This window comes from Alexandromys fortis, unplaced genomic scaffold (assembly GCF_014885135.2).
Source record: "Alexandromys fortis isolate MF-2015 unplaced genomic scaffold, M_Fortis_MF-2015_v1.1 scaffold_14, whole genome shotgun sequence".
Classification (NCBI taxonomy): domain Eukaryota; kingdom Metazoa; phylum Chordata; class Mammalia; order Rodentia; family Cricetidae; genus Alexandromys; species Alexandromys fortis.
Genome location: NW_026067910.1, coordinates 15,516,054 through 15,529,096, shown reverse-complemented (window position 1 = coordinate 15,529,096; position 13,043 = coordinate 15,516,054). Strand labels below are relative to the sequence as shown.

General features: G+C 38.5%; 1 protein-coding gene across 2 annotated transcripts in view; it reads left to right on the top strand.

Annotated features, from left to right (window-relative positions):
* The window catches only part of Ptprk (protein tyrosine phosphatase receptor type K), a 519,914-nt gene that overhangs the window by 269,042 nt on the left and 237,829 nt on the right, over positions 1 to 13,043 (top strand). For both annotated transcript variants that reach the window (XM_050138244.1, XM_050138245.1), the window contains exon 6: positions 9,640 to 9,814. In XM_050138244.1, the coding sequence (XP_049994201.1) occupies positions 9,640 to 9,814 (175 nt within the window). The remainder of the gene's footprint in view (positions 1 to 9,639; positions 9,815 to 13,043) is intronic.

The following is a 13,043-nucleotide window of genomic DNA, read 5'->3' as shown; positions in this document are numbered from 1 at the left end:
GGAACTAGCTCTGTAGACCAGGCTGGTCTCGAACTCACAGAGATCCGCCTGCCTCTGCCTCCCGAGTGCTGGGATTAAAGGCGTGCGCCACCATCGCCCAGCCTCTCTCTGTCTTCTTCACTATGTCCCTGGGATGTCTTACATCGCAACTGAGCTGCCAGACCTGAGTCTGTACAAACACAGAGAATTATTCAACATCAGAAGTGAACACGGTGTGAAGTATGACGAAGTCAGTGATAATGGTGTTTGAAGTGGGGACGTCACTGGTGACAAATGTACCTGTCTGCCAGTGTGCTGACTGTGAGGAGGCTGTGTGTGAAGATGCGTGCTAACGCTACTCTCTGTGAGCCTAAAACTGTTCTTAAAAATGACTTTTGGGTGCTAAGACAAAAGAAAGTGTTCTTGAACTCCTGATTTGGTTGCTTAAACCTCCCCAGTGGTCGTACTACAGCTGTGTAAAACCATGCTGGCATCTTTTATTATTTTTTTTCTTTTATTCCCGTTTCATGAATTACACCTTGACTGTAGTTTTCCCTCCATTCCTCCCAGCCCCTACCCCCACCTCCCCTCTCCCATACCAAAAGATATGTTCCTCTTCCATTCCCTTTAAAAAATAAAACAGAGCAGATTTCTCAGGCATGTCCTCTAAACATGACCTAGAGAGTTACAATAGGACTAGGCAAAACTCTCATACCAAGGCTGGATGAAGCAACACGGTATGAGGAAGAGGGCCCCAGGTACAGTCAAAAGAATCAGAGACGGCCCCACACTCTCACTGTTGGGAGTCCCACAAGAACACCAAGCTACAAAACCATAAGTTGTATGCAGAGGACCTAGTTCAGACCCACACAGGGTCCAGGTTTGTTTCTTCAGGCTCTGTGAGCCCCTATGAACCCTGCTTACCTGATTCTCTGGACTGTGTTCTTGTGGTGTCCTTGACCCCTCTGGCTCCTACCATCCTTCCTCCCCCTCTTCTGTGGGGTTCAGCAATTTGGGTATTCTTGGTTTTAAGTAACATTGGGGTATAATAACACTTATCGATTACTTGTTTGTTTTAAGGGCATATTGTTTAATTACTTTTTAAAAAAGGTTTATTTATTTTAATTTTATGTACATTGCTGTCTTGGCTCTATGTCTGCCTGTGTGAGAGTGGAGGATCCCCTGATATGGATTTATAGACAGCTATAAGTTGCCATGTGGGTGCGGGGAGTTGAACCTTGTTCCTCTGAAACAGCAACCAGTGCTCTTAACCATCCAGCCACCTCTCTAGCCCCTGTTTAATTACTTTTTCCATAACCACATTTTAACTATAGAGATATTGGATACATTGTCCATTCATGCTTAGCCATATTTTAGTCTTAATTCCAACTATAACAGTTCTTAATATATAATGTTAGTCTGTATGTCTTGTATTTGCAGTGGTTTTGCATGTCTTTAAACTCATTTTCTTCTTACTTTTTGAAATGAATATTTTTCATTTGGTAAAGAATAACCAACATCACAAATTTTGCCTAGTTTTAGGTGTGTTATTCAATAGTGTTAATTATGTTCACATTGCTCTTAAATGTGTCCCTCGATTTTTATCAGTTTTAAAATGAGTCAGTGTCGTGCTCTTCTAAGGCAATGTTTCCTTGCCCTCTGGCTTGTCTATCAACAACCTCTGCTCTGGATGTTCTGTGGGAGTGGAATCAGTGTTTGTCTTCTCATGGCTGGCTCGTTTCCCTTATCACACTCTCCTCCAGGCTCATCTCAATTGTAGAATTTTAGTGGGATTTCCTTCTTTATTATTTTAATAATATTCCCTCTTGTCTGTGTGTGTAGCATATTATATGTAGTCATTATTGTGCATATAAAGTATATCAATCAATTATAATTGTGCATTTACTTGGGACTGCTTTTGTTAGTATTGCTATTGCTGTGATGAAACGCCATTACCCAGAGCAAATTGAGGAGGAAAGAATTCGTCTCACTCTTCATCTCTGGCAGGATCCTGGATGCAGGAGCTGAGGCAGAGGTCATGGAGGAGTGTTACTTATTGGCTAATTGCTCCTCATTGCTCACCCTCATTTTCTTAAAGAACCTAGGACCACCTACCCGGGGCGGTACCACAGTGGATAGGCCCTCCCTATCAGTCACTAATTTAAACTGCTCCATCAGCTTGCCCTCGGCCCATTCATCTGTAAGCATTATCTCAAGTTCCCCCTCATTTGAGGTTCCCTTCTCTCAAATGTCACAAGCGTGTGCCAAGGTGACATAAAACTAGCCAGTACAGGACTATGTGCTTGTTGTTGTTTTTGTTTTTTAAGTCCCTTCCTTTTTATTTTTTTTTTTAAGTATCTTTTATTTTATATCTTGGATTGGTCTGAAATTCCATATCCAGTTCAAGCTGGAATTAAATGTGTATTATTCATGCCTCTGCTTTTTGAATGCTAAAATTATAGGCATTCCCAACTGCAACTGTCTTATAGAAAACATTTCTACCTCCATGAACACTTATCATTTATTTATGGTGCAAGGAATTTTTATGTATTGAAATATATGATCCATTAGCATTTTCTGTAATCAACACAGTGTCTAGGGGAATACTGGATCTCCTCTGGTCTCAAGTTTATACTTTAAATTTTTTATTTAAAATTTTATTAATTAAAATATTTTATTAATGTGTTTATTTTTACATGTATGGGTGCTTTGCCTGTGTATGCTTATACACCACATACATGCCTGATGCTCACCAAAGCCTGGTGTGGGATTCCCTGGAGCTGGAATAATAGATGGTTGTGATGTGGATGCTGGGAATCGGGAATCAAACCTGGTTCCCCTGGAAGAGCAACTGAGACATCTCCTTTGCTCCCATTAAAAGGAAGGAAGGAAGGAAGGAAGGAAGGAAGGAAGGAAGGAAGGAAGGAAGGAAGGAAGGAAGGAAGGAAAACAAAAAGTAAAGAAAAAACTGTATGTGTCCTAGCATGTGTAAATCAGAGGAAAACTTTAGGAATTCGTTCTCTTCGACTATCACATGGGTCAGAAATTGAACTTAAGTCAATTTTTGGTGACTGTTCTGCTGATCTGTCTCACTGCCCCTCAATTGTTCTCATTTATGTGAACTAGGGCTTGTTGAAATTTGGGATGAGTAAATGTTCAGAAAACCTTTAAAAAAATCCGTGCACTTCCTTCTTCCTTCTCTCTGAGTCACTGAAATACATGGTCATTTATTCTCTAGGGTTTCGGGACTCTATCATTATTTCCTCTTGTATCTGAGTCTTCCTGAGTCATTGAAATACATGGTCATTTATTCTCTGAGGTTTTGGGACTTTATTGTCATTTCCTCTTGTACCTGAGTCACTGAAAAACATGGTCATTTATTCTCTGGGGTTTTAGGACTTTATTGTCATATCCACTTGTACCTGAGTCACTGAAATACGTGATCATTTGTTCTCTGGGGTTTTGGGACTTTGTCATTATTTCGTCTTGTATCTGAGTCTCCCTGAGTCTCTGAAATACATGGTCATTTGTTCTCTGGAGTTTCGGGCTTTATTGTCACTTCCTCTTGTATTTAGATCTGTTGTTGTTCCTTACAAGTTTTTGTTTGTTTGTTTTCATGTTCAACATTCAGGACTGTCAAAGAACTGTTCTAAAACTAAAACTATGTTTTGAGAACACCCCAGCCCCATTTCCACTGGGATCCTTGACATATTCAGCTTCGCCTTATTTACAAATTGCATGGTTTCATAGCTGTAAAGTCATGTGATTTCAGCTTTTCTAGTGTAATATTTGGCGAACACCATATCTAACAGTGGTAGCATAGTTCTATTGCTGTTCTATGCTGTGGATTGCCATTTTCTTCTTTATAACGACACAGAAAGTCAATGTGTTTTAGCCAATTTAGATAAAGGACACATTCCAGAAAATCCAGAACCTTTCCAAAAGCCTGTATGTAGAAGTCTGTTCCCAGAACCACTTCTGGAGCTAAACTTAACTATTGTTTTGAGAAATCAGGCATTTGTCTTATCAGGGAGAGTTACTGAGACAGTCGGTCTACACTATAAGATGCAGCCAATATTGCTGTTCAAGTGTGGGGCTTCTCCTTGTTCAGAAAAGCCTCAGGTATCCTCTTCAGACCTTTTTGTTACATATATCTTCTCAGTTGATACTTTTAAATGCCATGAGTTACAGAAATTGAGTAAAGAAAGAAAAGCTAGTTCAGTGGATTATGTTTTCTCAGAACAATGTAATGATCAAAGCTAAGCAGCAAACAGAGGATCATAGGACCAGAGCTCTAATGAAACCGAGAAACAAGCTTTGAGGTCATCACCCTGGCTGACATGTAGTACCACTACTTATAGATTATCTGTCTCATTTCTGATGTTTGTGGATCCTGATTTTTATTGTATAATTGGGAACTATTATCCTAGTAAGTTTATAGGAAAGAAAAATAATAGAACCGAAGAGGTAGCTATTGTAGTACCAGTTATTTGGTGCTTATTTCATGTTTATTGAAAACACACTAGATCTATGATCAAATAGTTTTTCTAATTATGTTAGCTGAAAACATAGTCTGTTGTACTAATTAATAACGTTTTGTGAGTCTTTTAAATACATAAACATTTATAGATATACATCGATGCACTTTAATCAAAGCAGATTTTAAAATAAGACATAGCTGCTTCATGATATTCATATCTGATGGCCTTAATCTGTCCCCATCCTCTGCATTGTGATACCTGTGAAATGAAAAATGCTTGTTAGTAGTGAAATTTTGATGGCCATAAAACACGAAGCTCTGCTGTCTTCGGCAGTGTTCTATTGCGGTGAAGAGACACCATGATCACAGCATGTAGTACCACTGTCAAGTAGTGCCACTCCCTCCCCTGATTAAGCATTCAAACATATGAGCCTGTGGGGGCCATTCTCATTGAAATCATATCTATCTTCAGGACTATTTGAGTGCACAATGACGAAATCACATTTATACAATATATTATGTTATCGAAAGTTCAAATTATCAAAGTCAGTAAATACATTCTAAAAATATTTTAGTATGAATACTTTTGTATCAGAATCTATGATATTGCCCACAGGGATAAGAATTGAGAAGTCTATAGAATAACATTGAGGTGAGGAACCGAGGCCAAGAGAACGGAAGTAAACCTTGTTCAAATAATAAAGCAAATGAGCAGAGATTAAGTATGTGGAAGAAAAGAATTGGAGGATGTCTTGGTTAGGGTCTTTATTGCTGTGAAGAGGCACCATGACCAAGACAACACTTATAAAAAAAACATTCAACTTGGGTGGCTTGCTTACTGTTTCAGAGGTTCTGTTCATTATCATCATGAGGAGAAGCATGGTGGTGCGCAGGCAGATGTGGTGCTGGAGCTGAGAGTGCTGCAGTTTACAGGCAACAGGAAGTCAACTGACAGTCACACTGAGGGAAGCTTGAGCAAAAGAGACCACAAAGCCCGCCCCCACGGTGACACATTTCTCCAACAAAACCACACCTCCTAATAGTGCCACTCCTTTTCGGGACCATTTTCTTTTAAACTGCCACACACAAGTAATTGTGATTCATGGAGAAAATATCGTGGTACTTGCTGCTGGTCTTGTATGAATTAAGTACTTAAAGAGAACATTCTAGGTGCTTGGAATGCCTTTGACCAGCGGACTATTCTGAAAGGTAGTGTAGAGTCCTGGATGGAGGGATGTGCTCATGTGCAAGAGGATCAGGGAGGCAGGACACAGATAGGAATAGTTTTTCAGAAACAATGAGGAATAAAGGCAGCAAACAGTGAGAGCCTTGCCAGAGGATAATGAGAGGACTGGAAGAGGGTGGGCTCCTGGGAGAGGAGCGCCCTGATGTGTCTGTCTTCTAATTAGAAAGATTGCATGGAGATGGCCTGCTAATTGAAAAGGAAATGAACCTAAGATTTGCATGTGTAATGATTGTTTTTGTTTATATAACTTGTGGATGAGAAAGAATTTAGGATGATTTTCAGGGTTTATACTTAAGGGCTTTTGAATATAAGCTGGTTTTTCTTCCTTTCTTTTTAAAATTGGAAATAGATATTCATTTATACACTATATTCTGATCACTATTTCTTCTTCCTCATCCTTTCCAAGATCATTTCCAGCTTCTCACCCTTATAATTCCATGCTTTCTTTTTCTCTATTTCTTTAGGAAACATATATACCTATAACAAACAAACCAACCAGCCAGAATATAACACAACATAAAGAAACATACACACACCCAAATTTTTAAAAAAAAAAGGATGAAAAAGACATACACTTCCAGAGAAATACACGCACAAAATAGTAGGGAAGGGGGCTGGAGAGATGGCTCAGAGGTTAAGAGCATTGCCTGCTCTTCCAAAGGTCCTGAGTTCAATTCCCAGCAACCACATGGTGGCTGACAACCATCTGTAATGTGGTCTGGTGCCCTCTTCTGGCCTGCAGGCATACATGCAGACAGAATGTTGTATACAAAATAATAATAAAAAAAAGCAGTAGGGAAGTAAAAGACAAGGTTTAAAAAACAAAACAAAACAAAATTACCCCCCAAATAAAAAACCAACAAATTATTATGAGAAAAAAAACACCACTGAAAATATCATTATTTGGGGCTTGGGGCTCCCTATGTATGGTTTCTATATCCAGTGAGACTCCTCTGGTGAGAAACTAGTTCCTCTGCATGGACTGTAAATTGGAGATAGTGTCTGGATTAGGGATGCAGGCTCCTAGTCACTTCCCCTCTCAAAAGTGGTTTAGACCTCTGCATGCTACCACAGTCTCGGTGAGTTAATATGTGGTTGAGTACTGCTTTGTCTGGAAGGCACTGTTTCATTGGTGTTTCCATTCCCATTGGCTCTTACAATCTTTCTACCTCCTCTTCCACAATTGCTCCTTGAGTCCTGAGATTAGAGATTTGGTAGAGATATCCCATTTAGGACCTAGTGTTCCAAGACCTTTTACTCTCTGCACATTGTCCACTGGTAAGTCTTTGTGTTACTTCCCATCTCCTGCAGAAGGAAGCTTCTCTAATGCTGGCTGAGAAAAACACTGGTCTTCAGGTATATCAGAATGACAGCATGAGTCATTTTACTACTGTGTTACTTTAGAAGAATAATAATATTTGGTTTTCCCCCCTAGGTCCATGACCTATCTAGTCTTAAGTTTTGGCCGCCTAGGCAACATCAGGCATGGTGTATATATCAGGCATATATGTGTATGCCTACATAGACTGGAGGGAGGGAGGAAAAGGAGGGAGGGAGCATGGGGCAAGGAGGCAAAGAAGGAGCCTTATTAAATGGAATGTATAAACACACAAAACACAAAATATTTACTCCTATTAAATTAGAGCATGAGTACATGAATGACCATTATATTGCTTTAAATTTCCTTCTCTTTTTTTTCCCTTGGGGAGGGGGTCAAAACTGGGTCTGAAAATTTTCTAAGACTTTATTTCACTGTTTTTTGAATCATACTTCTCAAAATATGAATATTATGAATACAGTTATCTGAACAGAAGAATATATGTATATTTAAGTCTCACTTATGCCTTTACCTTTTCATTCATGATTTTGTTAATTCTATCATGATCCACAGATTTTAAGAATTGTGTATCAAAAAACCATTCTGAGGAAATTTACATTATTTGAAAGAAATCTGAAAGGAATCATCAAATAGCAGGGGAGAAAAAGGCCCAACTAGACCCCCTTTGCCACCAAACAAAACCTTCAGTGTATCAGTTACATTTAATTGAGATGTTGACCAAAAGGACCTCATAGAGAACATGAAGGACTCAGGCTATTATTAATTGCTCTCCAGAAACTGAAATTTAACTGAACCTACTGTTAAAGACAACATCTACCTATTTCATTAAAGACAGAAAAGTGAAGCTGATACCTAACTAGACTAGTGTTCTACTCTGGTCACTAACTGCTGACTACTATTCATGGTACTGGAAGATACTCTGAACCAGTACCAGAGGATAAAGTTAAACACCAACCCAACTATAAACCCTTTGATCTACAATGGTGATGTGTTTAGCACGTTAGATTGCTGCAATAGTGGCACAAAAGTTGTGGGGGTAACCAGCAACCATCTGGTTGGGTATAAGAGCTGCACCTTGAACTTCTGGTCCTCTGCCTCTAAGCATCAGTTGCAGGGATAAAATGTGTACCTCCATGCCTAGTTGATGTGGTACTGGAATCAAACCTGGGCCTTGCTAATGCTAGACCAATACTCTACTAGCTAAGATGCAACCCTAGCTCCATCTGCCATTTTCTTAAAGATTAATCAGTCATTTTTAGAAATAATTCCTAGAGAAGGAGGTCATGAGCAGTTCCATGCTGTTTTACCTGCTTGTAGTCTTTTGGCATAATATTCCAAGTAATTTTAATCCCATGGATACTTAGAAATTCACCAATGAGCCAGGCAGTGGTGGCACACACCTTTAATCCCAGCACTTGGGAGGCAGAGGCAGGCGGATCTCTGGGAGTTCGAGGCCAGCCTGGTCTACAAGAGCTAGTTCCGGGACAGGCATCAAAGCTACAGAGAAACCCTATCTTGAAAAACAAAACAACAACAACAAAAAACAAAAACAAAAAAAAAAAAAAAGGAAATTCACCAATGAGACATGAGCTGGAACTCCTAATTAATTGTTTCTCTTGGCTAGAGCTTTTTGTAGACATTTATTGGTATTTGACATATACAATTTTAAAATTTGGACTGATGGCTACTTTCATTGTTCTTGTATATATGCCTTTAATCTTTTTATTGCCTGTCTAGTTTTTGACTGGGTTGTTTATCAGTTTTCTTATTGAACTATAGAAGATCTTTACATATCTTAGCTGTTTATCTTTTTATTGTTATATTTTTTGACAAATATCTCATCACAGTCTATGTCCTCCGCCACTTTATTTATGGTGTCTTTCAACATATAGAAGTTATAAATTTTATTATAGTTGAAAGTTACCATCATCTCCTTTATAGTTTATGCTTATTGGTTTTGTATGAGATACCGGGATATCATAAATATATTCCCTACTTTTTCATTTTCAAACTTGACAGGTATGCTTTTAACATTTAGGGATTCTTTGATTACTTCTTTAAAAAGTATGAGTTGGATGTCATAAATCCTGAAGAGATAGTAGTTTGCCATGAGCCCAGATTTAAGGTTGACTCTCAATCATTAATCAGTATATTGTTGTCATTGTGTGCCAAGTCCACGCTATATATTTGGAATAAGAATGTATATGGCATGATTTTCATCTTCCTGGTGATGACTGTCACATGTATGTGCAGGACGTCTTGGTAGTATCCCCCCCCCCGCAAAAAAAGGACCATCTTCTTTATCCATAAAGAGGCCATGACTCATTTTCCATTAGCTTTCTTGTTAATGTGTATATTTTGCCATAGTAACTTTATGGAAAACTGAGAACATAGAACCAAATATACATTCTTTTAAATTCTGATATCTCCTTTCCCCGATTGCACGACAAACGTAAAATTCTGTGGGTCTATGGCAGCCATCTTCCGAATAGTTTAGTAACCAGAATTATTTATCATAGATATTGCTTTGCTGAGGTACTTTAGATTGAAGGCATGGGGAACAACCTGTTTCTAAAGATTGGTTTCTGTTTGCAGAGACGCAATGGAGAAGACATACCCGTGGCTCAGACAAAGAACATCAATCACAGAAGATTTGCTGCCTCTTTCAGATTGCAAGAAGTGACAAAAACCGACCAGGATTTGTACCGCTGCGTAACTCAGTCAGAACGAGGTTCTGGGGTCTCCAATTTTGCTCAGCTTATTGTGAGAGGTAACACTTTTTTCTTCATGAAATTGCATACCTTTATGAGAACTGAGCAAGTCTGTAGACAAAGTGATTGGTTTTTAAACCACGGTATTCTTCATTGCTAGTCACTATTCTGTATCATCAGCAAAATTCTGATAATGTCAGTTAAAGTGGAGACTAGTTTTAAAATTGATCAGTTAATTGTCCAACCATTGTTTCATTAAATGAAATCTGATTTTGCCACATTTAATGTGAGAAAACATGTACTATATTTTCTTCTGTATCACTTCATAATTTTTATCCCAGCTTGAGAAATGTTCCCTCTTGTTTGAGACATTCTGCATGTACTGCTATAGTGCTTTATCCCAAGAAGTGTTGTGACAACAAGGTCCCAGGGAATATTACAGGTAGAACTGTAAACATTATCAGCAGCAAATCTCTGTATTAAATGTTTGTTATTTCTGGTCTTTTATCAAATCTTACGAAGTCAGAATGAGTTTTTTTTTTCTAATCTTAGATGCTAAAGTCATTAGAAGAAAGGGAGAGCTTCATATATTAGGCATCTCTGTTGTGAATTCAGAGAAAATATAGGCAATGTCAAGATCTATATTACCTTTATTAAAAATTATGATTTGTTATCTATCTCGGAGAGTGATTTAGGACAGAGGAACACAGTGTAAGGAGAACACAGAGATCCTGGGAACATGACCCTTGACAGTGGGCACTGTAGGAATCTTATGTACACATGGGCAACATGTAATTGTGGCATGTTTTTCTGTGAAGATTGCTCTTTTCGTGAAAGTGGTTTCATAGTTTCTTTGAGGAGCTGACAAATGGAATACAAAATAATTAGTTTCATGAAGATTTAGAAGCCAAAGAGCTTTATTGAATCAAATATCAAGCAATCTTGACACAAATGAAAACCATGTGAGGTTGTGTAAACCTCAACACGAACACGAAGGCATTTGACTAACCTAGTGGGAACTGAACTCGAAACTGTGCAGAGCCATAGGGGAACCATTTGTGAATGAGTCTTCTCTGAGTCTGGGAAATACAAGTTGAGAGAACGTTTCTAGAGTCATGTAGATAGCAGAAGACATTGGGTAAAACATATATGCATGGGCATAGAGAGATCACGTTGTGGTTAAGAGAGCAAATTGCTCTTACAGAGGACCCAAGTTCAGTTCCCAGCGCCCACATCAGGTGCCTCACAACAGCCTACGATTTGAGCTCCAGGGGATCTAACCACTATCGTCTGACCTCCTTTGTCAACCACACTCATTTGCAAAGACCCTCACACATGTGAATGTAAATATCAATAAATCTTCCAAGAGAAAACAACAAGCAAAAACTGCAACAGGCAAGAAGCATAGCACATACCATAGCCCAGGAGCTAAAAAGAAAAAAATGAGATATATTCATATCGCATTAATCTATTTTATAATCTTGATGATGAATAATTGTTAGGAACAGTGTTTGGAGATGTACTTGATTCTCATACATTATTCTTTAATAACTATAGAGGACAGGAAATTAAAGTTCAGGTTAGTTGATATTGCTCCCAGAATCATAACAATATAATACCTCACAGAGCCAGACTGCATACCCTGTTTTTTGTCTCTTAGTGATGAGTTCCTTTACCAAGTCAGTTTCTCTAGCATTTACAGTATTCGCTAATCTTCCTCATCTCTTATATACTTTGCTGAGATTCTATAGCTCCTGATAAACAAAACAAACATTGATCTTTGCAGGATGAATATGCTCTTGTCTTCAATGTAACCTTCCTTGTAGCTGCATTGTTTCATATCACCTGCACAAGTTCATGGAATGATAGGCGCTCTTACTAAATAAAGAGTAAGACAACACCACACCCTTTTACAGCTAGTCTCCGAAAGATATCGCATACCTTCATACTGATGAGTGCTTATTCATTAGTGTCAATCACATTTCAGCCCCTTTCGTGTGAGTCTGATTCATTGGTGTTGGGTGCCATTGCTATCTCTTTTGTATGAGTCTAATTCTGAAGACGCCAGATGTGCTTGGTCATTCTTTCGTTATTTCACAGGTTAAAAGCACCGCATCTCTCAAGTCCTGTGTAAGTCTACAACCCTGAAGGAAGTGATATCTGCTCAGGGCTCTTAGACTCTTAGACTGCTTTTGTATACCCTAACTACTACAACATGTAGTTAAACATGTAATGATATATATATATATGTTTTGGGTTTTGTTTACTTTTGTTTTTTCAAGGCAGGGTTTCTCTGGGTAACCTTGGATGTCCTGGAACTCACTCTGTAGACCAGGCTGGCCTTGAACTCACAGAGAGCGTACAGTTCTTAGGAAGGGTACCACACTGGATGTATGGGATGCTGATGATTATTTTATCCATGTCCTTTCCTTTCGCAGATAGGATATACCTATTAATGGAAATGTTTGCTTATTTATTAAAAACAATTGTCATGCTTAGAGCTTCAGTGTTTGTAATTCTCTTTTTCTTTCATTTATTTGATTTTTGGCAGTGCTAGATATGAAACCCAGGGTGAAGTACATAAATTTCAGTCAGGCAAGAACTGAGTTATGCCCCTGTTCCTTGTTGCTTGATTTATAATTACATTTCTATGATTTTATTGAGGCCTAGTTTTCCTTAGTTGGTGGCAAATACATTGTTTTAATAGCATTGAAACATAATTCTTACATTTCACACATTTAATATTTTTCCTTTCATAAAAACCATTTCTGCATGTTATCCATTTTACTTTAGGTTCTGTGCTATGCATGTGTTAAAGTATCATAGCTCTTTGGGTGTGCTGGTTGCACTTTTGCTAACATTATAAATACCCTTTTTGATACTTTTGTCTGTTTCACTTAGTTTCAACATATTTTAGGATCTGCATCAAATATGTGCAGGTGATACTTTGCTTGTCTCATTATCTGAGGATCGATATAGAGGAATACATTTCCTTATTTGTACAGATAACCACAAAATAGATACTGCAGACTAAACCATATCCCTGGGGGTCAACTGTCTAATTGCTGACCAAACCTAGGCTCCTGGGGCTTCAGCTGTCCTGGTACTGAAACAATGGGGAAGATTCTCCATGGTGACAGGTCCTATCACTCAGTAGCACGTTTGCAACTGATGTCCTGCTATATGGACACAAAAGATGGTAATTTTAAGGGAAATTTTTGGGGCAGTGATATGAATAGTCTTTAATGAGAGTTGGCATAGTGTTGCCTGTTGTCAAACATGACCCAT